General features: G+C 35.7%; 1 protein-coding gene across 5 annotated transcripts in view; it reads right to left on the reverse strand.

Moving 5' to 3' along the window:
- The window catches only part of PCNX1 (pecanex 1), a 92,352-nt gene that overhangs the window by 18,274 nt on the left and 49,472 nt on the right, over positions 1-24,606 (reverse strand). For all 5 annotated transcript variants that reach the window (XM_067296540.1, XM_067296537.1, XM_067296539.1 and 2 more), the window contains 16 exons: positions 24,468-24,525; positions 22,036-22,253; positions 20,761-20,914; positions 19,891-19,923; positions 18,662-18,833; positions 14,856-14,966; positions 14,268-14,359; positions 12,880-12,989; positions 10,967-11,072; positions 8,117-8,209; positions 6,476-6,626; positions 4,153-4,294; positions 2,604-2,781; positions 2,093-2,201; positions 1,378-1,507; positions 227-285 (listed from right to left, as the gene is read on the reverse strand). In XM_067296540.1, the coding sequence (XP_067152641.1) occupies positions 227-285; positions 1,378-1,507; positions 2,093-2,201; positions 2,604-2,781; positions 4,153-4,294; positions 6,476-6,626; positions 8,117-8,209; positions 10,967-11,072; positions 12,880-12,989; positions 14,268-14,359; positions 14,856-14,966; positions 18,662-18,833; positions 19,891-19,923; positions 20,761-20,914; positions 22,036-22,253; positions 24,468-24,525 (1,916 nt within the window). The remainder of the gene's footprint in view (positions 1-226; positions 286-1,377; positions 1,508-2,092; positions 2,202-2,603; positions 2,782-4,152; positions 4,295-6,475; positions 6,627-8,116; positions 8,210-10,966; positions 11,073-12,879; positions 12,990-14,267; positions 14,360-14,855; positions 14,967-18,661; positions 18,834-19,890; positions 19,924-20,760; positions 20,915-22,035; positions 22,254-24,467; positions 24,526-24,606) is intronic.

Genomic DNA, 24,606 nt, shown 5'->3' on the forward strand with positions numbered 1-24,606 from the left:
GGGAGAGATAAGAAAAAAAACATATATGACAGTTTAAAGAACAAAGCAGAAGAGATGATAGGGGAGAAAATTGCAGACAGAAGGGATGGTAGGGGAAGAAAATGACCAGAGGAGAGGAGGAAAATGGCCAGAAAGCAAACTGATCACATACCCTATAAAAACCATTCACATCTTCATTCCTCCTATTTTTTTTAAAACAATTTCAGACAAAAACTAGAAAAGCTACCTGGATTTCTATCAAGCTGGGAAGCCAGTCTTGTATTTGAATGATCCACACGCTTTGTGCTGAAAACAACAAAATAAAGTGTTCTTAACACAAAATTTCATACTGTAATAAAATTTAAGGGAAGGAACTACTAACAAAACAAAAAATTTAAAAAGTATTTCCACTGAAATAGTTTGCAAAGGGTTTTTGGGTTTTTTGTTTTGTTTTTTTGTTTTTTTTTTGATAATTTTTACATGTTAATTTGCTATTCTTCTGATTTGAAAAAGAGTTTTCTGGCTGTAACAGCATTATGATCCAATACCTAATAAAACTTGCCCACAATAGGTAGTCATAGAACAATCTTTAGCTTTAGACATGATAACATAAATACATCTGTTTTCTTAGGTAGATATCATAAAGCTTTAGATACGACAACTACGCTTTTGAAGCAATTAATCAGCACAGCTAACATTCCAGTTGAGTAAAGGACAATTTTCAGTAAATTTTCATTTTCTTGGCTCAAAATACAATCCTAACTCTTTACCCTAAATTCTGAAAATGGTACTTACATTGTTCTACTGTGCTCATCTTGCCCTACACTGTTTGTCTAATGTTCCACCGATCTGATACTCCACGAATACTGGAGAAATAAGACTAGGGGAGGTATAATCTGACATGAAGAAGCTTTTATTGTTGATAGCTTCTTGAACAAAAGAGATTTACCTGAATGATTTCAAACTGAGTTTTGGTGCTAGCACTAAGGACAACCAGTTTTAGCTGCAAAACGAGCAATAATGAAGATAGGTCGAATACGATTCTGAAAACCCCCCAAAGCAGCTTTTGTACCTAAAATTCATCTTCTAATTAAAATTTCATTTTAAAATACTACAATTTTGATGTGTAAAAAAAATAACCAAGACTCTATCTCTATAGACAGAAATTAAATAAGAAAGGTAAATACTGTCAGTATAAAAAAAAAAAAACCACACAAACCACACACACAGCTGCTACAGTATTTCGGAAACAAGTTTTTTGAAACATTCAGAGCTATAAACTGGTTTCTTCCGGAAAAAAATAGCACTTGGAGATAAACACACATTTAGCCATAGCTACGTTATTAACCCCCCCCCCCCGCAAACATCACAGATGTTTAAAGGCTTTATGTCACCTACTTGTAGTCCCTTTCCCAGAATTTGACAGGTCTGGCATACGAAGTGATGAATATTGCACTTCCCAGAAAAGGATTCAGTGGAGTGGAGAAGAAAGCTGACACAGCTGCTTGGACAAACAACATTGCAGAATCTGTAGGATAACAGGGTTAAGGAAAGCAACAACTATTTTTTCAAGGTTCTTTAATAATACATTAAGTAGTGGCCCCAATTAAGGACAAAAATTCTGTGTAGCATACCAAGCATCTTTACAGTATCTTCAGCAAGAAGTGATTTTTTTTTTTGTTTATGTTTTTAAATACAGAAGTTAGTGAAAAAAGTCTGGCACTAGACATGGTGGCAATTCCTTTTCTGGAAGTTCTTCTGCAAAGAATATTAATTCAATACAACTCAAAACAGTCTACAGATAAGCTAAAAATGCAATGCTGACTCAGGAACCAATAACCAGAGTTAGTGACTCTTGAAAAAGGGATGACTGTCAGAAGAAAAGCTGTGCCATTTTTGCAGTGAAATAACCCTTATTCTATGCTTCTGTGTTAGAATTCTATTCCTACCATGGTATAATTCTCAGCATGGTAGCAAGCATACATAGTTTTTCATACTCACTGGACAAGTACGCTCACACACTAGACAGCCTATAATGCATAAACCATTATAATGCAACACTTGGAAATGATAAATACACATGACAAACTAAATCTGCATTTTCAAAGGATACGTGGCACAGCAAAGGGCTGGGCAAAAGCATGGAAAGCAGATCCCCATGTGATCTGCCAGGGAGCAATGTAGGTATATACAAATTTCAATTTATAAAAGAGTTCCCAAAGCTACAGGAAAGAAAGAGAAGGAAAATTGTTTAGTGATTTGGCTAAAAATTAACTTGCTTTGCAGTACAGCAAATATCCTGAAGGGCTTACTGATCCGCTTAAAGTTCTTTCAGGTCTGCCAGAAGCTTTTAGATTTACAAAAGGATGGAATAATGAAACAACTAACATGATATGCACTATATTGTTATACTAACAAACTCATGAGATTTTTAAAAGGTTTCATATCCTTTCCTCTAGCAAAGATCGTAAGTGCTTTGGGAAGGAGAAGTCTCAGTTGTCTTATAGCATACAGATTAAAGTGCTGATAGGACTGATGACTTGGAAGATTACCTATCAATTAGGATTTCAGTCCATTTTCTCTTTTGGATGACCTGAAATGCCCAGAAATAGAGAGAAAGTTACCTTGCTGAAGAGTATGGACATGAAGAAGAGATCTAGCAGCATGGTCTCAGTAAAACTTTTGTAATCAAAAGTAAAGAAAAGCACTGTGAAAATAACAGTGACATACTGGCACGTTGGGCTACTGAATGATGAACGGAGTAACTTCAGGCCAGCTATTGTGATCATTAAAGCACCCAACCTGTGTAAGAAATTCATACAAAAAAAGTTATTTATCTGCTATCTGAAAGGGTTGTTAAAGACCACATAAATTGTTGCTGCTATGCGATGCTAATTTCTTAAAACCTCAAGGTTTGGATTTAGGATTTCTTTTCTCCTCCCCCGCTTAAAGATGACTTCAGATTTTTTAAGGTTACTATCAGAGTCTTTCAAACAGTAGTGCCAAGCCCAATCAGTAGCCCAAAACAATGTTCAAAGTATTGGCACTGTTTGTAAAACAGTCTCCCTAAAAAAAATTTAGAGGTGAAATCATCCCCATATTCTGAACAAAAACCTGATCTTTAATTCAGGTTATGAATACTGAGATGCAAAAACGCTAAGAACCATCTATATTATCCAGTGAGAGGATGTTTCTGAATAGAGGATTATCAGTATTTCCTGCATGACTATATTGCTCCAACTTATATTGGGGGTACTGCAGTTTAATGATAAACTTACAATACGATGGTGTTGTTCTTCAGAGCGAGTAACAAATTGTTTTATAACTCTTCAATCTAAGTAACACAATGGTGATATTCCTCCCAAACTCCCTCTGGAGCGACAAGAGCAGTAAGTCTAAAGCAAGAATTTACTAGATCCAGGGATTATTAAACTTTGAAAGAACAGCTAAACACATCTATCATTCTGTTTTAAGATTTATTTTCTCTGCAATGCTTCTGTTTTAAATCATTAGAACTTCAAATCCAAAAAGGCCACCTAGTCACTGTTCTTGGAGGGATAAACTTAAGGACCTATTATTGGATTCACACTTACTGAAACAGTCGGATAGACTACTTGGGAATTATAGCCAAGGTTCAATTTAAGAGACAGTGTGTAATTCTGTCTGGACACAAGTTATACCTAGGAAGGAGCTGGAAGGCCTGAGGAATTCCTTGATGAGAGCAGAAAGCAGCAGAGGGGCTGCAAGCTAGCACATCATCAGTGAGGGAACGTCACAGAGTCTTACCTTTACACCTGACAATACCAGAGTGTACTGTAGCTATCTTAGCTTTGCAGACTGGATAATCATATTACACACTGAAGATCAAAGAAGAAATTCTGATCTCGTACTACTAGATAATTCTGCAACTTGCGATCTTTACAGTATATGCCATGACTTGAAAGATTTTCTTTGCAAGAGTTTCGAATTTAACCCTGAAATACTCCATTCATATTAAGCCAGAAAGCTGATTCAGTTCTGTAAGAGCTTGCAAATAAAGGAAAATGTTATTTATTCCTTGTCTTAGTTTCAAGCAAATAGTATTAACTGTCTTCCCACTGAGACTACAGCTCACTATTCCATTTTACAGCATATTGGACATACTCAGATTACTTGATAACCTTTTCTACTTACTCCGTATCCAGTTTCTTTGGACTAGCAATATTCTTAGCGCTGCTACTAAGCTCATTGAGGACTATCAGTGGGTAGATAACATTCTTCTCTACAAAAAGGAGCCAAATATGAAGTTTCTCAAACCACATAACATGTGCAGCATCTATCAAAACACATTAAAAAAAATAAATCACAGATTGTAGTATCAAACTCAGGAGACTGCTAACAATACAGATCCTTGATCCAAGATGTTTGTGATTAAAAAGCCCACGTCTCTATCAGCTTGTCTACAGAAGTATTTAACAGCAAGTTAGACATTTCTGTATATCACAGCATTAGCATCTCACTCCCTTCAAAAGTTCCAGTCAGGAAGCCAAACACTAACTGAATTTGCACACTGGACTTCTATACTCTCATCTAACTGCAGGAGATAAAGAGAAGATCATTCTAAGCTGTTGCCTCTAAAGCCCAGCAGAGAGCTTACACTGGTAAGCATCTGCACAAGACTTACTACAATATAGCATCATTTTGCTAGCTACACACTTTTTGCATGTGGCAAGTAACACAACAGGTTGACATCAACTTTGATACCGATCAAACTGTTTCACACTACGCATTTTAGTTGGTGTAAAAGGATGTTTTCCAATGATATTTAAACTAAAACATTTCTGGTTTACCCCTTGAACAATCTAGAAGAGCATACTTTTCCCACCTACACAAAATTCTGAAAGCTAAGAACTTCTAAATTTTTACAACTGCAAAAAAAGCAGTAGGACCACTACGTTTCAAATTAATGCAAATGAAGATAATGGGGGGGGGGGAAATCTTACAAGGCAGTACAAATACAGGGTGAAAGAGCCTGTGTCAGACGTTTCTTCTTTCATCTTGCCCAAGCTTATTAAAATGAAAACACTATCACATATGGCTAAACCGAAGTCAGGAATGAGCAAAGGGAGCTAATACTGTAGCTTTTCTAGTTTTGTACATTAAAAGTCTAATCATGCAAGTGCACTTTTCACTTTTTCCCCCTTCAATGAGAGTTTGGCATAATATTACAATTAGTATTCATATTTATCTATCTGTACACCCAATCACAGAAAAATGCAACTTAGACACTGGTGAAAAGACCACACTGCATAGCTGGTACAAAGACAGAGGTTTTTAAGAATCCATTCTGACAACTCCATGTTTTTGAGAGAAAATGCTTGTTTACTTCAACTTTCTCCTCATTACTACTCTGTTATCTTGTAATTCCTAGTTATAGGGATAGTAGAATTGTCTAAGATTCCTTGGCATGTTCTTAACAAGATCTGCCCTCTTATGAATGAGCTATTTCACGCAAAATTGCACTGTTCTATGATATATTTTTGTAGTACTGTTTAACAGTTAAAGCAGGGATTAGAGACAAAGCAGAAACCTACACAGGTTTTTGCCATTGTCTTGCCTTGAAAGCTGAAGAGAAAAAACAAAACAGCTTCAGCTATATCTAAGCCTTTCTTGATATAAATTTGTTTAATTTGCTCTTAAGAAAAATAAAAAAGGTCCAATAAGGAAGACACCTCAATCTACCTCTACAGCATTTATCAGTGTTAGCAAATTGATCAGCAGGATGTTTATATATTCTACAGCTGCCAGGGAAAGATTTCATGAAGATGCAGACTTTAACACATGGTGCAAGTGTCTATCCATGCATAATCAGCAAGACTGGTCCCTTAGTCCGTTTTTTCACTAGTAGGACACTTAAGATCTTAACAGAAGAGATGCTATTGCATGTAAACACATCAGTACTTACCAACCTTTGATACACTTAATACTTTTCAATACAGAAATTCTTCAAAGGCAAATTTCATCAGAAGAGCATTTCATGAAATCAGAAGTTATTCACTTAGATTTTTGGGCACTACATGTTTGTTGTTAAACATATCAATGATACTAATAAGAATCAAACGTATGCCAAGTTGAAAGCTCCAGCAGCATTCACCATATCTAATCCTCTATGACATTTGAAAACTAACTTGAAGAAATATTTAGTGAAAAAACACTGCAACTTTACCAAAAATTATCAAAGCAATCATTATCAGAATCATTGAATTCTGAGAAATCTTTAATGGAACTGCTTGGAGATAATGTTTGCGTATCCAGGATATTATCATCGTTAGTTGAAAGATACATAAAACATCATGGAATCAAAGCACAAGGAACTAAAACTAATACATCACTAAATTGGTATCATGAAATACTTCAGTGATGATGATGATAAAGCAAAGAATGAAGAACACTGGTAGTTAAATTGGTCAGCAAAAACTGCAAGTTAAAAAAAAAAAGCATCATTAACAATACTTACTTCTGACTTCAAACTGATAGTATTCCTTGGTTTTCAGCAACGGATGAGAAAAACAATGCCAAGGAAGTTGCTTTCGGAGTTGAGGCAGAACATAATGGGTCACAAAGCCTACTGTACCCACCAATGCATAGAGAACATAACTTAAAATAGGCTAAACAAAAGAAGAATTGAACAAATTAAGGTTTGTATTTTATAAACAAGATCATTAGCTAATAAAGTAATAGTTTTTCCAGCATCTATGCAGCTGTTCCTGTAGAAGTTGGGAATGTATTTCTTCATGAGAAACTATACTGTTAACTTTAAGAGTGTCAAACAACAAGGAATGCCCCCCAAGAGAATTACCTTTCCATTTCTAACATATTTTCACTAAGTTTAAAAGTATCTTAGAGGAAAAATAGTCTACCAGTGTTATTTCATAGTCAGTTGCTTCTGACCCATCTGTATTTTGTTTCTTAAATCATAAAGCTATTATCCTCTAAGGGCTGAACCTGATTTACTTTTTCATCTGCTGGAGACAAGGAGGAGGTAAAAGCATAAGGAAGAAGAAATCATTACTCGTGTTCTCTTGAGGAAGAATCAAATAAGAAGCCTTCCGCTAAGACCAAATCCTCTCTCAAAATCAGAAAATACTAGTATATTTGCATGGTATGAAGACTGAATTTCACAGTAACACTTTCTATATATAGTTGTCTTTAAAGATTTAGATATGGCACAGTAAAATCAGGATTGCATTACTTTGTTACAAACTGTCAATTCTGAAACTCCTGGAAGCCCAAGCCTACTAAACTATATAACGGGTGAAGAGCATATAGCCAAGTTTCTCAAACATGGGAGAGAGCAACATTCAGGAGGAGTGCTGAGGTCCATCCACACAACAGAACAGATGCTTCCCACAGAAAAATCTAGCACACCTGCTCAAGTAAGCCTCTTCATCTGAAAACTTGAATATCTGACAACCTAAATGCAACTTTTACAACTTTGTAAAATGAGTTTCTTATTTTAACTGCAGGCAGCTGCAGGATGGTAAAGTCCTTCCAAAATGGAAAAAAAACAACCAACCAAGCAAAAAAACCCACCTTCCATTTGCCTGAAATAATGCTGTTTAAGCAAGCCAGTGACTCCATTTGAGGAATACAGGAATAAAAAAATTCAGCAGCTACAACTCTTGAGAAATGCCTTTACTTGAATAGATCCAAGCATAGGTCTGGTCCCAAGTCATCATTATCAAGTAGGAAACTTAAAAGAAAAGCCATCACCTCCAAAAAACAAACAACCCCCCCACACACACACAAAAAATACCAAAACCCACAAACAGTTTCATCTTTCCTCAGTTCAGAATGATCCTAACACTATTTAACATAGATGGATGAAGTAAAAAAGGGCATTTTGTGGCAGAGACTAAATTAGCTGAAAAAAAAATCCAGAAGCTAAAAAGAAAGTAGGAAAGAAGGCAGAGAAGAGGTTTGGGGTACATAAAACTGAAGTGCGAAGATCTTCAGTCAGACACTGGTCACACTATATATTTAAAGATCTTCTAGAACTAATCAGGAGATCTGGAGCATTATGTGAATATGTGTTATAACATTAGAGCATTTAGATATAAAAAAAACAAATGATGTAATACATGATGTAACACCTTACCTGTAGAACTGTAAATACTGTACTGACATGAATTGCAAAATAGAGTACACCAATGACGATACACACAATCAGGTCAGACTGCAACCGTTCACTCTGGGAAATAAAGAATAAAAATCTTTAGAAAACACCCATTCTTGTTGTCTTCTTCAAAGTCTTAAAGTTCAACGCCAGTAACATCCAAACCAATTACAGAATTTTTGAATGATGCCAGTGCTAATTACTTCCACTGAAGTTGCTGGAAATTTCACATCCCACCTTGGCAGGAGAGAGACTTACATGCTTTTGAAAAATCCCATTCCTCAATCCTCTATTTCTAAGCTACAAAGGGAAACCTGTAGTAAGTATTAGCAAACACAAGGTAAGTCCTATGGCCAAGAACATCAGTCCAAATGAGTTAAATGGAAAGACACCTACCCAAAGTGGGACAGGGAAAATTAACATACCCAATGTATTTTCTCTCTCTCATTCTGGACTGCGAAGGGGCATAAGAATCCTATCTAACAGCACTGGCTGAAAAAAAGAGCTGGAAGGGCTAACCAATTCTCCCAGTTACAATCAAAGAATTGTTTAGAAACATGAGGCAGCAAAGGGCTTTGGATGACAGATGCCTAGACAAAGCTAACCGTCAGGTAGAAAAAACAGGCTCACTCACTCTCCATTATCCCCCCCCTCCTTCGCAGGATGGGAAAGGGAAGCTTTAGAACCAAGGATTAGCGACCCTGAACCTGAAGAAGAGCTTAGGGCTGAGCAAGTGGAATGAGTCTGAGTTTTCTGTTATGGCTAAGAAGAGGTGAGAGACATGCTTTTTTTTTTTTTTTTTTTTTTTTTTTTTTTTTTTTTAAGGAGTGGGCAAGAAAATAACAAAATAATTAAGGCCAGACTCGGTCACAAGGTGGCGAAACAGACTTACAGCCATTTGAGTTCGATAGTCTTCCAAGTTTAGATCTATTCCCACACTGTGTAAATACATCATTAATATTTCAAGATCAGAAAGGCATTACTGGATTAACTACCCTAATACTGGCCAAATAACTACCCACAACAATTATTTCTTCAAGCTCTTAAATTGTTGAGATACAGCTTATTTTTGGAAAGACAAGAAATCTTGATATGGAAAAAAAAATAAGAAAGAAAGAAATAGTACATTGTATTTCTCAGATTTCTTTCTCCCCAAACAGGCAACTAAAGATAACTAAAGATAGGGGATGAAGAGCTAAAAACGAGGTTGCAGCTCCTTTGGTCTTCCTCTCCCACTCCTTAGCCTCGGCTCTGCATTGAGAATAAAAATAGTGCCAGCATCTCCCATTCTAGGGCGGAAAGACAAGTTGTGTTAACACCATTAGTGTTAAAAAAAATTCAATTTCTCCGCTTTAAATATCTACCTGCACTTTCCATGCATTGCGCATTGTCATGCTTATGTCTACTAGACTAAGGAATGCTATACTAGGAGAAATCTGTCTATACAGTTATTCCCCTAGAGCCAGGCCATAAAAAAATTAAATGTTCAACTCCCTTTTGTGTAAGCTAGACTTATTATGCTTTTGAAGTATTATACTTGCTGCTTTACTAGGTGAAAAAGAATAATGTTTAAATATTACTATTTTCATAACCATTTAGAGTGAATTTGCACCAAGAATTCAAAGTATATGCTCATGTAAATGGAGCAGATTTGCCCAGTAAGATTTCCACCATTCATATTTTCCCCTTCTGGAACAGGGCACATACAGCTTTTGCTCACAGTTACTAGAAATATTGAGTTAACATGGTCTTACCGCCATTAATCTTTCCCACTTGAACTTCCACACAAAAGCAACTATTACTTATATTATTGACATGAGTTAAAAGAAAATCTGCAATGAACCTTCACCAAGCGTAACATGGGGAAATACCCACTTTCTCACATGCCTCTATTTAAATAAGTTAAATTATATTATGAGCATATTCTTAGCATAGTATATGGGTTTATCTACAGATTTAAAAGAACTATCATTTTCATAGATAGCATTTAGCAACAAATGAAAAGTCCAAAATTTTCAGAAGATCTGAAGTTTCATTGTATACAACACGATGAGTTCTCAGTGTACACTGAGTTTTAACTTTGTGATGAACAACAAAATGGACCAGTTAGATGCACACGTTTTTTAGAGCATGAGATTGACCAAGAAAGATTTCTCACACTGCATGAACAGCTGGTGCCTGTTAAAGGAAGCACACAATTGCAGATTGTCTTTCAAATGCTGAAGTTCTAACTCAAAGACATATTAAAACTAACAGCATTCTTAAGAATTTCTTCCCTCCAATGTTATATATTACTACTGCATGTTCCTGCATTTGGTTCATGAATTGCCTGTCCAAAATATCTCAGCTCAGCAGCAGCGCAGGTTATATAGTGATGTATGTATAACACAGTGAGAACTTTACCAACTGGAATGCGCTTCCCCAGGCAAAGAGCTGAGCAAGAGTCCTTTACTCTGTTTTTCCTCCTTGACATGAAATAGCATCCTCTTTCCCTTCCATACCAGTAAGGGCAGACCCTTTCCCCCAAAATATGAAATGGATTTCTTCCCCTTGATACAGATAATCTAAGCATTTGTTTTCAAGTAAATATTCTTAAGTGTTGTGGGTTATCTGAGAAAGGGATATACACTGCACTTAAAGCAACTGAGACTTCAATATCATGTTTATGCTCTCTCTGCTATCCAGCTCTAATCAACACCAGGGTAATTAACAATTGTTGTGAACTAAGTAATATCTACACTGATACAGTACCAACCAACACATAGCAAATGCTTAGATTGGAAGGAGGAAAAAGAAAAAAAAAAGAAAAAAAAAGGAAAAGAGCCTACTTACCACAGAATTTCTAAGCTTTTCAGGTAAAGGATCTTTCACTTCAGACAGAGGATCCTCGGGGTTTTTGTCTTCAGAATTAGGAAAAAATTTTGATTGCACTAAAGAGCTTAAAAAAAGACAAAAAGAACCCACTGAAAAGCATGCACTGTGTAGTTTTAGAAAAGTAAGAAAAAGTCAAAAGATTATTATAAATTTATTACAAGAAAAAGCAATCCTAGCAGATTAGTACTTTCACAAGGCTGAACTAATTTATAAAGATGAGATCTCAACTTTATAAAATAATCTGTTCTCTGGTTGCACACAATGACTACCATTAAAGAGAACACAACATCAGTAGCCAGATCTTATTCAAACAGCAGTTTTTCCAGTATCAACAAGGGTAACTCTGCAAATGCTGAATTTTCAAATGGAGTGCACAACACTCATGAAACACAAAGCCTTACTGCATAAATAATAAAAATGTAACTTGGTCCAAACTCAAGAGGGGTCTATTTGTCAATACATAAATCAGAGAACCAAGAACTCCTTGGTTTAATTCAAACTTAAAAAAAAAAAAAAAATCTATGCTACTGCAGTTAATTCATGAATGGGCCATGCTGACCTAACTACTAATTTCTTAGCAGACCTTACTGGTGCTAAAACTTGAAAACTTATACCTAGGCTTTTAGAAAATCATATGCAGCACTGCTAGCCATATAGAATTACCTCACAATCCCTCAATGTAATTTTTCCTACAATACCCCATGTGGTACAGAAATAAAATTTTTATATCTAAACACATACATAAAAATACATGTGTGTGTGTATATATATATATATATGTATATGTTTAAATACATAAAAATTCATTTTATAGTCAGGAAACTGACTACAGAACAAAGCCCTAGATCTACAAAGGCAATCAAAGTATTGCAACGCTCAACTCTGATGCATCCTGCTGACTAGTAGAATCCACAGGCCAGACAAGCATCCATAACCTAGTACTTGAAAAGAATAGATGCTTAAGGAAAAGAACCTTGTACCAAGCGAGTACGAAGAACTAACTAGGAGTAACAGGAAAAGGCTTAGTTGCCTAACCTAGCCAAAGATACGAGTTTCCCTTCTGCACGGGACACTCAGAAATTACTGATTTTCCTGTCCACAGAAGAGGCCTCAGACTATTTAATAGACCACTGCTTATCAAGTTTACCCAGCACTGTGGCTAAATTTAAATCCAATTTCAAGTTCTGCCTGACCCAGATACGTGACTGAGCCATGACTGGCGATTCTGTGGGAGGTGTTTCTCCTACTGGAAGTATTTTGTTTTACACAAATCATTAACTGAATCAGAATTACTCTCATCATCAGATCAATGCTCTAACTCAGACGGAAGATGAACATGAATACATGTTTCCTCATGCTAGATGAGCGCTCCAGTCACCAAAGTAGACTCATTTTGCATCTGGGATCAGTCTATCTGAATTAGTGCTTTGAGTATACATTCAAAATAAGAACACAATAGTGAAGTGAGAAAACACAATTTGAAAAACTCACATGTAGGCTTCAGCTTACACTAGCGCTTTCAGCAGCTCTTTAGATACAGAATGGCTAAACCATTCAGGGAGTTCAACACAAAGACACCAGCAGAAATGTGCCAGCTGAGTGGCAATTTTGAGAACATTAACGAGCACTTAAATCAGACTTTGGGATGCAAGTTATTTGCCAGAAGTCACAGAAGGAGGCTGTGGTTAAAGGAGGAACCAGGTCCAAAATTTGAGAATTACTCTCTCCCCTCTAGTTACCAGACCAACATCACACTATTTGATAATGCTGATGACTACCAGTTTGAATAGTATTTCTGATATCCTCAACCAATACTTTTCCATTAAGACTTGCTTCTTGATTGGGAAACAGATACAAACAGAGACACTTACAAAAGTACAGAAGGGTCACTACTTTGTCGGCTGAGATGATATGATATTGCCACTAACAAACCACAAAATATGGAGAAGAGAACTGGAATATGCTGCCCATCCCAAGAATCCTGGAGGCAGAAATGAGATGTTAATAACAAGGAAACAAAGTATATAACAATTATCTGACATCAAAGAATTATATATGATAGTAAAAGAAAGGAAAAAATCAACTTTACAATTCAAGAAAAGTGAAACAACAATTTCAGTACAAAAATATTATTCAGTATTTACCTATGTCTAACTACAAATCAGAATCTTTAACATAGCGTACATCTCAAGCATATATTTCTTAATCATTGAATGGTCAGTTTTCATAACCCTCATGAGGGTTATGAAGAAGTGGGGAGAGTTTCTTGCATGTTTTAAGACCACAGCTTTAGATTTACATTTTTAGTCACTTTTATATTTTAAAAATTGCCTGCCTTCTTACTCAATTTTTTTCTTATGTATAAAAATTTTCAATTTTCAGTCCATAATCTGTACTGGACCTGCAGAGATGAGACAATGATTCTTTGCTAAAGCTTGTTTATCTTTGGCAGATGTGTTTACAAAAGGCTAATGAGTTATACCTGTACAAAATCACAGAACACTAATGATGTTCTGTGGGTGATGGCATCATGGGAATATTTCCTCTAAAAAACTTTTTACTATCTACAACAGAGTAGAAAAGAACCAGTCTAGGTTGAGTTTGAAGGAGCACACCCTAAGATTAATTGTCAACTGAGTGTATTTGATTACTGATAAGTACCCGAAATTAACACAGACACAGAACCAACACGATGGTCAGTTTTCAAACAAAATGGCATTTTAAGTAAGGAAAAGCTGTTTTTTGTTCCCTTGTCAGCTAAATCCACTTTTAGGTAGGCACACATCTTCACTTTGGCACTACAAACCATTCCTTGTCTTCTTTTTAAGTAATCATTAATTTGAAAACACTTTATTTCTAGTTTTCAGCACTGGAAAAAAAATTCAAATGAACCCTTTTGAGAGAAATCAGGGAAACACCAATACATTAAGACTGTGCAAGAAACAAGCCAGTTGTGTGATTTTCTCAAGAGTCAATGTAAAACATAACTGAAGGTAAGTGTATGTGCTTTAGGCAAAACAAATTGCCTGTTAGCATATGCATTTCATTGAAATAAATCATAGAACTTTTAAAAGCAAAAATCTGCTTTGTTCCTGCTTTCTTTTTCATTTGCATTGGAGCAAAACAAGTATAAAACTGTGTCAAATCAGAAGAGCACTTGCAACTCACTTTTTGCATATTTAAGTATCTAAGATGCAAGACTTCAGCAGAAAACGAAACCCAGAGCGTTCATGTATACTGTGTCTATAAGTGTGCTCACCTTCAGGGCACCATAGCACAGTCCATACAACAATGCTACTGCCATAATACTACAGATAAAACTGTAAAGTGCTGCAAGCAGGCTTGTGGTAGCTGTACATCATGGAAAGGAAAGGAAAAGTTAACAACACATAATTAGTTAGGTTAGAATACAAAAGACTTCAGGTTGTTGCAGAAAAATGACAGCCCCCAGTTGCAACACCCCTCTCATATAAAAAACCCAACCCACAGCAACTACTTGTGTTTTCCCCTACAGACTTTTTTTTTTTTTTTTAAACAGTGATTTATACAGCTTTACCTCCTTTATCCAACAGCATTATCATGGGAATGGTTAACAGCTGCAACACAGAAACCAATAGAGGAAGAAACCATGCTTTTGACAGACTTACCGGGACAATAATTATATTTCTCGGTAATAGATCAGATGATCTTTAGTCTTTTCAAAAATACAATTAGTATTCTGAATACAGAGGGTAGGAATACAAACGATATAATCACTATTTTTAAACTATCCTATTAAACTGATTTGAAATCTGATGGCTTTTCCCTTATCAAAAGCTTTTGTCACTGATGTGAAAACCACACTCACCATTGCCACCAAAGACATGAATATCCAACTGTTCACAGAGATACATCACAAACGTATTCACCTGAGGCAGGAGACCAACAAAGAATACTATGGGGAAACACAGCATAAACACTACGGGAAGAAAAAAAAAAGTTGAAAACGCTGTGAGAAATACAGCATTGCAATGTACTCTTCAGTTCCTTCAAGTTCTAGGGTAACACACAACATATAATTCAACAGCACTAAAGCTTTTCTACTATAATTTCTAAGGAAAACAGCCATTATGCAAATCTGTGCTTTAACCTCTAAATTTAGTCTAGCTGAGTCATTACACAGACCAATAGTTATTTCTTTCATTTTGATTTTAATCACTATAAAAAATGGCATGGGCTGGTTGAGGATGGCTGCAGTTTTGTGTAGTAAAGCTTTAGTAAAGATCAGCAAAGAGTGTTTACAAATTACAAAGATTTGCAATTTTTCCTTCATTACAACTAAGGCTCGTGCATGCCTAATTGCCTGGCTAGAGTTACATGAGCAAGCTAACACCAGCCCTGCTGATTTAAAAGGGGGCAGGCATTTCACCCCTAGATTTTCTCCTGTCAATAATGCCTGACAAGTTTACCCAGTTTTTCCCATACCAGTTCTGAAAAAATTCTGTATTGTTCAGATCCAAATGACATTTTTCAAAGTGAAAAAGGGTAACTCTGTATGAGCCACTAAAATCACTGAAGATCACAGGATTTATAAGAACACAAATATAAACAAATACCACTTAATTTTAATATAGAGAATGGCCTGTCCAGACCTGTGCATATCCCTTACTTCTGTCTTCAGGAATAAGAGATACAAAAAAAATTTTGCCTTTCACACACAAGCAGTCAGTAGTTTAGATGCACTTCACAAGAAACAGTGTGTAATAAGCACTAGTTCCCAGAGACAGAAGAATCAAAGCACGAAAATATTCCTAGAAGAGAAAATCTGACAGCTTGGGGAGGATTTTTTGTAACCTTACTGACTTGTAGCTTCAGTAACCAAAAGATGAAAACAGCTTAGAAATACCTGGTAAAGAACCAGAAGTCTCAATTTTAAGTTTCTAACATTATATTCACAGGGTGATTGGATATTAAAGGCTAAATTGTTAAAAAAGATCCACAGTGAGTTAAGTACTGAGAAACTAATTTGTATATAAATATATATAAATATATATGTATTTTTAACCCCTTGGTAAAGCTAAATAACTAAAAGATTTTTAAAAACACATACATTCAGGGATAGGTAAAAACATTGAGTTCTGCACTTTTTGTTAATACAAGTTAGGAAACACATGACTAAGTATCAGCTACTCAGGACCTGTAGGGAGCATTTTTCAGAGTTCTCATGTCAAACTTAAATTATTACTGGAGGAAGTCTATACAGGAGGAAACCAATATAGTGCTATCTTAATGAGAAGTTTAAAAGTTGTTTTGTGAAGGCCTGAAAGTTGAACTAGCATGGGTCAGTTGAAAATTTACAACAACAACAAAAATCTAGGAATACAAAATTTGTAAGGAGCAGTCCAGCAAACAGCCAGTATTTCTGATGGCTTTTGAATTATATAATAGACTTGCTCTCTAATGAGGACCCTTTAGGAGAAAACAGCTGGTATTAATGTGTAGCAGGTTTAGACCAGTTGTCCAATTCCAATACGTGGGAGGCTTCCAATACATGGGAGGCTCAAAAATTAATCCTAGCCCTCACTTGTCTGCTGGCAGGACACAGCAATTGCATCATCCAAACTTGAAGTTTGTCTTGCCCTGCACCTGTGTTGTTCTAGTAGATGTGCCTGAGAATGGGCAAAAAAGGCAGCTGTGATTTTTACTTTGTGCTAGCAATTTATGTTTGTTAGCAGTCAACTTTCTTTGCAGTATACACAAAGGGGTTTGAAACAGTGCTTCAGTGACATCATTAGTTGGTTCAAATGCAGGTTTTGATGAGAAGTGCTCTAGCAATCTGATTTTTATATATAGGATTGGTAAGAAATATAAACTGCACAAGCTTTAGCAAGATACCCGAGAATAGTAAAACAAAAGGACCAAAAAGCATTTGAAATACAGGAACTAAAAACTTTTAAAAGCTAAATCCAAGACAGACGTAGTCTGGAGAAGATGCCAACATGTCTTTTTAAGACTGGGTCATTTATGAAGTTACTGTAAGTACAAGATTATGTGGAGAAAAAGACTCTTAAAGTACCTTTTTTTTTTTTTTAATAGGTCACTTTCATGATATAATACACAGCCTATACTGAAATGTATATTCTACCTTATGGAGATATGGATGAATAGTACTGCTATAACTTGAGTTAAGGGAAAAGGGAAGAGAAAACCTCTGAGACTGACATAGCATAAAACAAGGGGAAAATGAAACTAGTTTATATCTTGAATGACTTAGAAAAAGGCATTAAGACAGCAGATGTTCTCTATTACAGACATAGAATGAACACCACCAACACCAGTGCATGAATAGCTCTACAGAAGTTATAAGAAAACACCTTTAGAAATGCCTGGACAATCCTCTGTTCATAAATAAGAGGCTTAGACCTTTTCCCTCTGCACATTTAAATTTAAGTATAGATTGACTAGCAGAAAGTAGAAAAGGAGAATAGTATGAGGTATGAAATTCAGAATGTTTTTAGAATCACATCACAAGTATTAACTTTCAGGATTCCTGAGTCAGTAATTGTTGTTTATCAATTACAAATCCCAAAAGAAAGTAAACAAACAAACAAAAAACCACAGAAAAGCAAAGATAAGGTTTTTCTTTATCTTGAACAAAAGACTGTCCAAGAATTGGAGTCAAAAATTCACAACACAGCTGTGGTATTCTTTTGTGCATAAATGTTTTGGTACAACTGAAAAGCTTCAAAAAAAAAGCAGGTGTGTTCAATTTAGCTGATTTCTTAGGCAATTCCTTTCCTCTCCAAAGAGGATTACACAAATAACTTAGCTCCATTAAAAGAACATGCACAAGGTTCCCATGATAGGATGGTGCTGAAGTATCTTAAATTCTGTCTGTCCTTTCCATGAGCTCTGCCGGAGATTACGTAGCCATTACTACTTGCAACAAGTGTTGTAAATAAACTTGGAGGAAGTTGTTTGTGGTGGTGTTTAAAAAAAAAAATGCCAGCACTATTCTGAATGCACTGTCCTCCTCCAAATACAATGAAAGCACCTCATCCATGGCTCAAAGTTACACTTTTGGCATTATTGATAGGGGGCCTGTTCTGAGATAAGAGAGTTAATGAGATTTAATCTGTCTATAATGTATTTTAAATGTATTTTAAAATTCTTGTGTCCCTACTGTTCTGCCCAATTTCTAAATATAAGTAACCTGCCTTAAAGGGCTCCTGTTCAATTGTGAAAAGTTCCTCTAGGCAGGGCTATAAGAAAAGTCCAATTCGAAATGCTTAAGTACTGAGCAGCTAGGTCCAAGCACAGGACAACACATCCCAGTCCAAGAACAAAGAATGTAAGGATTTAGGGCCAAGCATCAAGCTGTTAGGTAGTGGGGGGAAGAAGTACCTCTAGTTTAACTATGACAGCATTTTAGTTGACATTCCAGCAGTTTGTGACAGCAAAGCTTAATTTGGGTGTGGGGGGGGAAGAGGTGCAGGGAAACAAATGTTCCTATAAACACCAGCAAATCTAAAGTTACTCCTCCCAAAGAAAACTAAATAAACTACAATTAGAAGGTGATGATGCAACTGTTTCAGAAATACAGAGTGTAAATAAATACAAAATAATTCCATTGTGGTGAAGCAAATGGTTCAAATCCACAAGAAAGCCACTCACCTATAACTAAGTCCCTGGCTGACAGCAGCAGCAATGGGTTGGTGAAAGCCATTCCATACAACCTGAATCTTGTTGTAGATATGTTTCTGCTGCCATAATCCAACAGCCAAATAAGACCACAACATAAACAGAAATATACAGGCCTACTATAGGCTATGATACGGTTATGACCCTGTTGGGGGGGGGGGGGAGAAGGGGAACAAAGACATTTGTTTTATTGTCAAAAGAAAAAGTTTTATTACCAGAAAAGTATTTCATGATTAAAGTTTAATTTCTGTTCATCAGCTAGACTCCCGCAGTGTGCTGCAATCCCACCACATCCTTAAGTTTAGATCATAAAATCCTCAGTGTATTGCTCTTCAGTGCTATAAATTCATGGGTTTTGTTGCTTTTATGTAATGAATACACAGCAGGTAGACTAAAGCTATGTTTACCCTATTCTCCTCTGGGTTTTAAAGTATTTTTCCTACAATACTAAATACCAGAGGAAGCTCTGACTAGACTTCATAAGCAATAGAAAAGAATACATTAAATTTTGAAGAAACAGCAATTAAGGTTTATTGATCAGATACTGCTGCTGTTGAATGCATTCATTAAAACATGACTCATTACCTAAATTACTATGAATAACCTGCTGCAGAGGAATAGTGTTTTTTTCACATCTTGTTTAGGACATAAAAAATATTTTGTCCTGGCAATCTAGCAGATGCATAATAAAATACTGACATGCTGTTTAACACTGTCATATTAACCTTTCCATGCTCAAACGTTGATGCTCAATAGAGCATTGTGGCAACTACTCATGGTTTTAGAAAGTGGAAAAATAAGGCTGTGTCTGCACTTGGAACAACTGAATGGTCTACAAGGGCAGTATAGAACATCAGCAAAGCAAGTTTTAACATTCAGAATATTTTTCAGTATAACTACCTGAATACTAGAGTTGCACTGACAAACCTATCACAATATCACGATAGAACCCCATAGCACAAGCCAGGCTCTAAACAGGGAGGCTATGATATGCTGAATACATGCAGGAACAGTATTTTTTTTTTTCTTGGGGGGGGGGGGGGGTTGTCCATTCACTTCTCGCACACTAGAACAGCATACACCTCTTGGGCCTGAAGTAGCACTTCAGGAGAGAAATCCAAACACTCAAACCAAGATCAGTTCTCTGCAGGGGAAGCTCTACATCTGCAAGGTTACTGAAGTGAAACATGCCTATGACTTACATGTCGAGGGGAAGAAGAATCTGGTTGAACACTCTGAAACCAAAATGCAGAGAGAAAAATTATCTACCTTATGGATAAATTCATCTATCCTCCTTTCCCCCCAGTTTATTAATTAAAGCTCTTTTAATAATATCTAAAATTAATTTCTCAATTGATGATCCACTAAATCACAAAATATGTTCAAAGAGTATGTCTACTGCCAAAGTTTTAAAGAAATCAAAATTTTATTTATTCAAATTGCCTGAAGTAAAACATTTCACACTGTGGGGTGTTGGTTTGTGGCTTTTTTTTTCCCTCCCCTCTCCAAAACGTGTTATGCATTTCAAGTTTAAATACAATTTCCATCCTAATAGTCTAACCATAATCATTGGGGGGGGGGGGAAGGAATCATTCTTAAATTATAAAAACACAATTTAGAGTTGTCTAATAAAAATGTGAAAAGAAAGATTTTTTTTTTATTAAGAATATGCTTAGATATATATCTACTTAATAGGAATGTATTCAGGTAGAACCACTGAAAAACAGTAAAATTTCAGGTTTAGTTAGTAGACTATGTTTTCAACCAATGAGAATTTTTCTTCCTCTGTAGGAAAACAGAAAATGCATGAGAACAACCAATAAAAGGTTGTGCAACAAACATATGCAGAACTACTGTGAGTGACCTTGTACGACCACCTAGCAAACTTTGCCAGAAGCTGCAGCTTGCTCCTTTCATTGTAAACACACACACGCACACACAGGGTTCTCCTTAAAGCCCTGACTGGCAGACAATACCCAGCCTCCAAACATTTTGGAACATGGAAGTTTGTTACACAAAAGAATTAAGTCATTTCTACTGTTTATAAAAAGCGAAGATGGAAATAAAGATACCTTCAACAGTGAGTACTGACAACTGGCTATTACCAGGCAGAACTGGAAGACCCAAATATCCTTGAAAAAGCCCTCTATAAGAAGTACAGAACCCAGAAATGCAACTAGAATAGCTAGGATGACAGCTAACACGTTTTCAAGGATCTCACGATTCCTGTATTAGGGGGAAAAACAAACAAACAAAAAAGAGAGATAGCATTAATAGCTAACTATGTTTAGAAAAATTTGCAAGGAAACAGCTAGGGTCAGATGTTAACAAATAAAATATACCGCTGGTAGCAAAGTAGTTAAGAATAAATTTGAACTTGCACAGACTATATTAGCACACTGCCTATTAGCAAAGCTAGGAGAGAAGCTACCAGGATTTCAATGACAGCCGAAAGCAATTAGTATCTTGTGGAACTGACCTTTAAGAAGCAGCACTGATAGCTTCAGAAATAATTTAAATGCTCAGCTAGAAGAAGCATGGTCTGTAATATAAATCTATATTTGAGTTCCACACAGGATGATTACAACCCCTTCCTCATATTTAGAGATTGGGAAAACTAAATGCATGACAGCTTATCTAGAAATAACCTGTCATTCATGATTTTATAATGCAGAAACTAGAAGTATTCTCTCACAATCTACATTGAACTATCTAAAGTAGTCTAAAGAGTATTTGTGTGTACCATAGCATATGGTACTGTAACACTGAATAACACACCTAATAGTATTTCTGTCTAGACAGAATTGCTACTACGCTGATCACCTTAAATTTCAGCAATAAACTTCCCTAAGTGTTGTAGGTACTCCCACAGCTGGTAAGAGGGTCACTTTCATTTTATTCCAATAGGTAAATGGGGACAACATGTTACAGTGCTCTATCTCTTTCTGTCTTCGGAATAACGCTTTGAAACAGCAGGTAAGTTCTCTTCTACCTGCTGAAATAATATAGGTGTACGTCAGGTCCTAGCCAACTTTCATTTTGTTTTTTTGACAAGCTTATTTTTATAGCTTTAAAGATTTGCAACAAATCTCTTTCTTGACAGTTCAAGGAGATGTTATTGCCTCACTCACACAAAGTGAGTTTTTTTTCATTTTAGCATTGCTAGAGAAGGAGAATAACTTTCATTATATTAGAAAAATTGCATTTTGTATTGTTCTTTCATCTTTTAGAGTACAATAAGTATGGCTCTCTAAGGATACCTCTATCTGTATTAGTCAGCTTAGTTATCTTTTTTTTTTTTTTCTTATCTTTACTTCCTGAAGTCTAGGAACATACAAGGATCTCACCTATCAAATAAAGCCAGAAGAGTTAATCTATCAAAATTGATGCTAATCCAAAGCTTAGGCAGGATCCAAAAGCGATAGTACTGTTTGACTTTCTGAGCTGCTTCCTCTTGAGGTTGCATGTGGTCCTGAAGGTCAGGGCTCAGGTCAATGTCTTGCTGCTCCAGCAGATCTGTGTCTATGGTTAGCAGCCTGTTCAATCTGATCTGGGGAAGAGAAAGCTAAAAGAAAGACAGTATTAATAAAAGCCTCTATGTTATATCACTGTATCTTACTGAATATTACTTTGAAAGTAATGGTTATAACTTCTCAAAACTGAAACTAAATAATTCTATGTTAAGCACTGCTAGTTCCAAGGTTTCTACTTACTCTTCCTGCCCTTACCATAGCAAATGAACAGCACCAGCATCAATAATAGTTTGTATACAACACAATTTAGTATTCTATCATTTAACTTATTTCAAATGAAGTATGAATCTGTCCACTAAGCAAATTATTCTATTTACTCTAGAAACTTCCTATTTGAAGACAAGTAAACTGATAGGCAAGCAGCAGTAACGCTTACTGCAAGAATCTAATCCTGACTTTAAAGAAATGACAACACATTTCTTATGTAGTCAGCTAACTTGCACGCACACCCATGCTGAATTGTCAATTTTTGCAGGACAAAGCAACATATGCCCGTATCAGTGGTCCAATTTAAGCCCCACTACATTCTGAATATACTCAGAGATGAACAAAAAAAACCTGCCTGAACCAATCAAGTATTACTTATGACTGACTATAATTTCTCACTTATTCCTCAATCAGCTATTATTTCCCCTATAGTTCTCTTGAAATCATAGTAATACTAATAATCACAAAGGACATTTAAGGAAAGTACTCAGAAGGTTGGGGGGGGGGAAGGAATAGTTACTGCAGTACATATGTTTGGTCTAACCCAGAGATTTATAAAAATCTCATTAACAGGTTAAGAAATATCTTAATGAACTTCCATTTATTCTTAATTAATACTACATTAAGATGTCATTTAATGAAAATTCTTTGTAAAAGAAAAAGTAAAAAAAAAAGCAAAGTAAAACTTAAGTGCTCATGTCACCTAGAAATTTCAGAAGTACAGTTTTACATCTTACAATTATCTTAAAGTTTAACATTTAATTTCTAACTTTTCAACATTTTTTCATGATTCTTTAAGGCATCAGTATACTGAAACTATGCTCAGACAGCTTCTCCTTTCCTTTCCTTTAAGATTATTAAAAAAAAGAAGCAAAAACACAATCAGGAACATTCACTTTCTAAAGGCATTTCAAAATACAAAACCACACCATTTAAGATGAGCTGTGTCAGAAAATGGGTTTTTTGGAGAACATTTTTAAAACCTGTTTTCTCAACCAGTAGAATATCACTATAATGTAACATTCATGACACTAACAATGAATTCAAGTGGAAGTTCCCATTTAGGCATATGGGCTACACTTTTGACTTCCAAGAGTTTGCCTTAAACATCTCCCTCAACAAGACCATGTTGATAAGGCAACAGCACATAACAGGTAATCCAGTCTCTTTCTCTTGAAGGCTTACATCCCTTGGAAAAAAAAATAAAAATCAAAGTTCCACTAGCAAACACCAGGTTTGAGGATCACATTATTGATAAAATGCATGGTCAGGCTAATGGAGGTTTCCTGCTACTCTGCCAAGCGCAGAATCAAAATTCCATTTCCCATCTTGATTAGGTTATCATTGTTAACAGTAACAGTTAAAAATGCTTTATTTTCTTAAGAATCATGATCATTTGCAGGGTTTTAGTGACACAGCAATACTGGACTTCCAAATTACAAGCACAGGTACATTTGGACTTGACAGCAATTTAAAAGGCCCGAGATCAGAAAAAACAGGGAATTATAAAGTTATTTGCAGGATGAAGGCAGGTAAGCCTCTGCCTTTTTTCAAGAACTCATTTCATATGAATTAAACTTTGTGCAAGAGATTCTGATGACGGGTTATTAAATTCCTTTCAGGGAAATTACTGAAGTTATGTTTGGTCAGAACACTGCAGAACAAAAACATGACATTTATTCTTTCTGTCACCTGCTGTTCTTAGCAGTGCACAGGAACAAAACTCTGCCCAAGTACAGTTATCCAGTCTCTGGAAATCTTTATAGGATATCTCCGCACATTTGATTTCCACATAATTTAGATCCAAATTGTCAAGTTTCAGGTCAGATGAAACACTTTATATTTAGATTTAAGTGCTTTGCAGAAAGATGAATTTGTATGTATATATGAAGACACTGCAACAGTAAATAATAATTTATCTTCATTTGAACACAGGAAAAAAAATCTCAAGAACAGACAACACAGAACAATTAATCAGTGCTATAAAAACAAAGTCTTCTGATTTTTTGCATGCTTTAAAAATAAATTTTAAAACTTACTAGGTCATGTGGGTAAAAGCGAACTGAGGTAGAACTCGATACATGAGAGTCCGTGTCACTATAAGAACAGGGGAAAGACTTCAGATTATAAAACTACATTTGATTTCAACAAGCCACTCTAATTTATTAGTGTCCTAAA

This window comes from Apteryx mantelli, chromosome 4 (assembly GCF_036417845.1).
Source record: "Apteryx mantelli isolate bAptMan1 chromosome 4, bAptMan1.hap1, whole genome shotgun sequence".
NCBI classification, from domain to species: Eukaryota; Metazoa; Chordata; class Aves; order Apterygiformes; family Apterygidae; genus Apteryx; species Apteryx mantelli.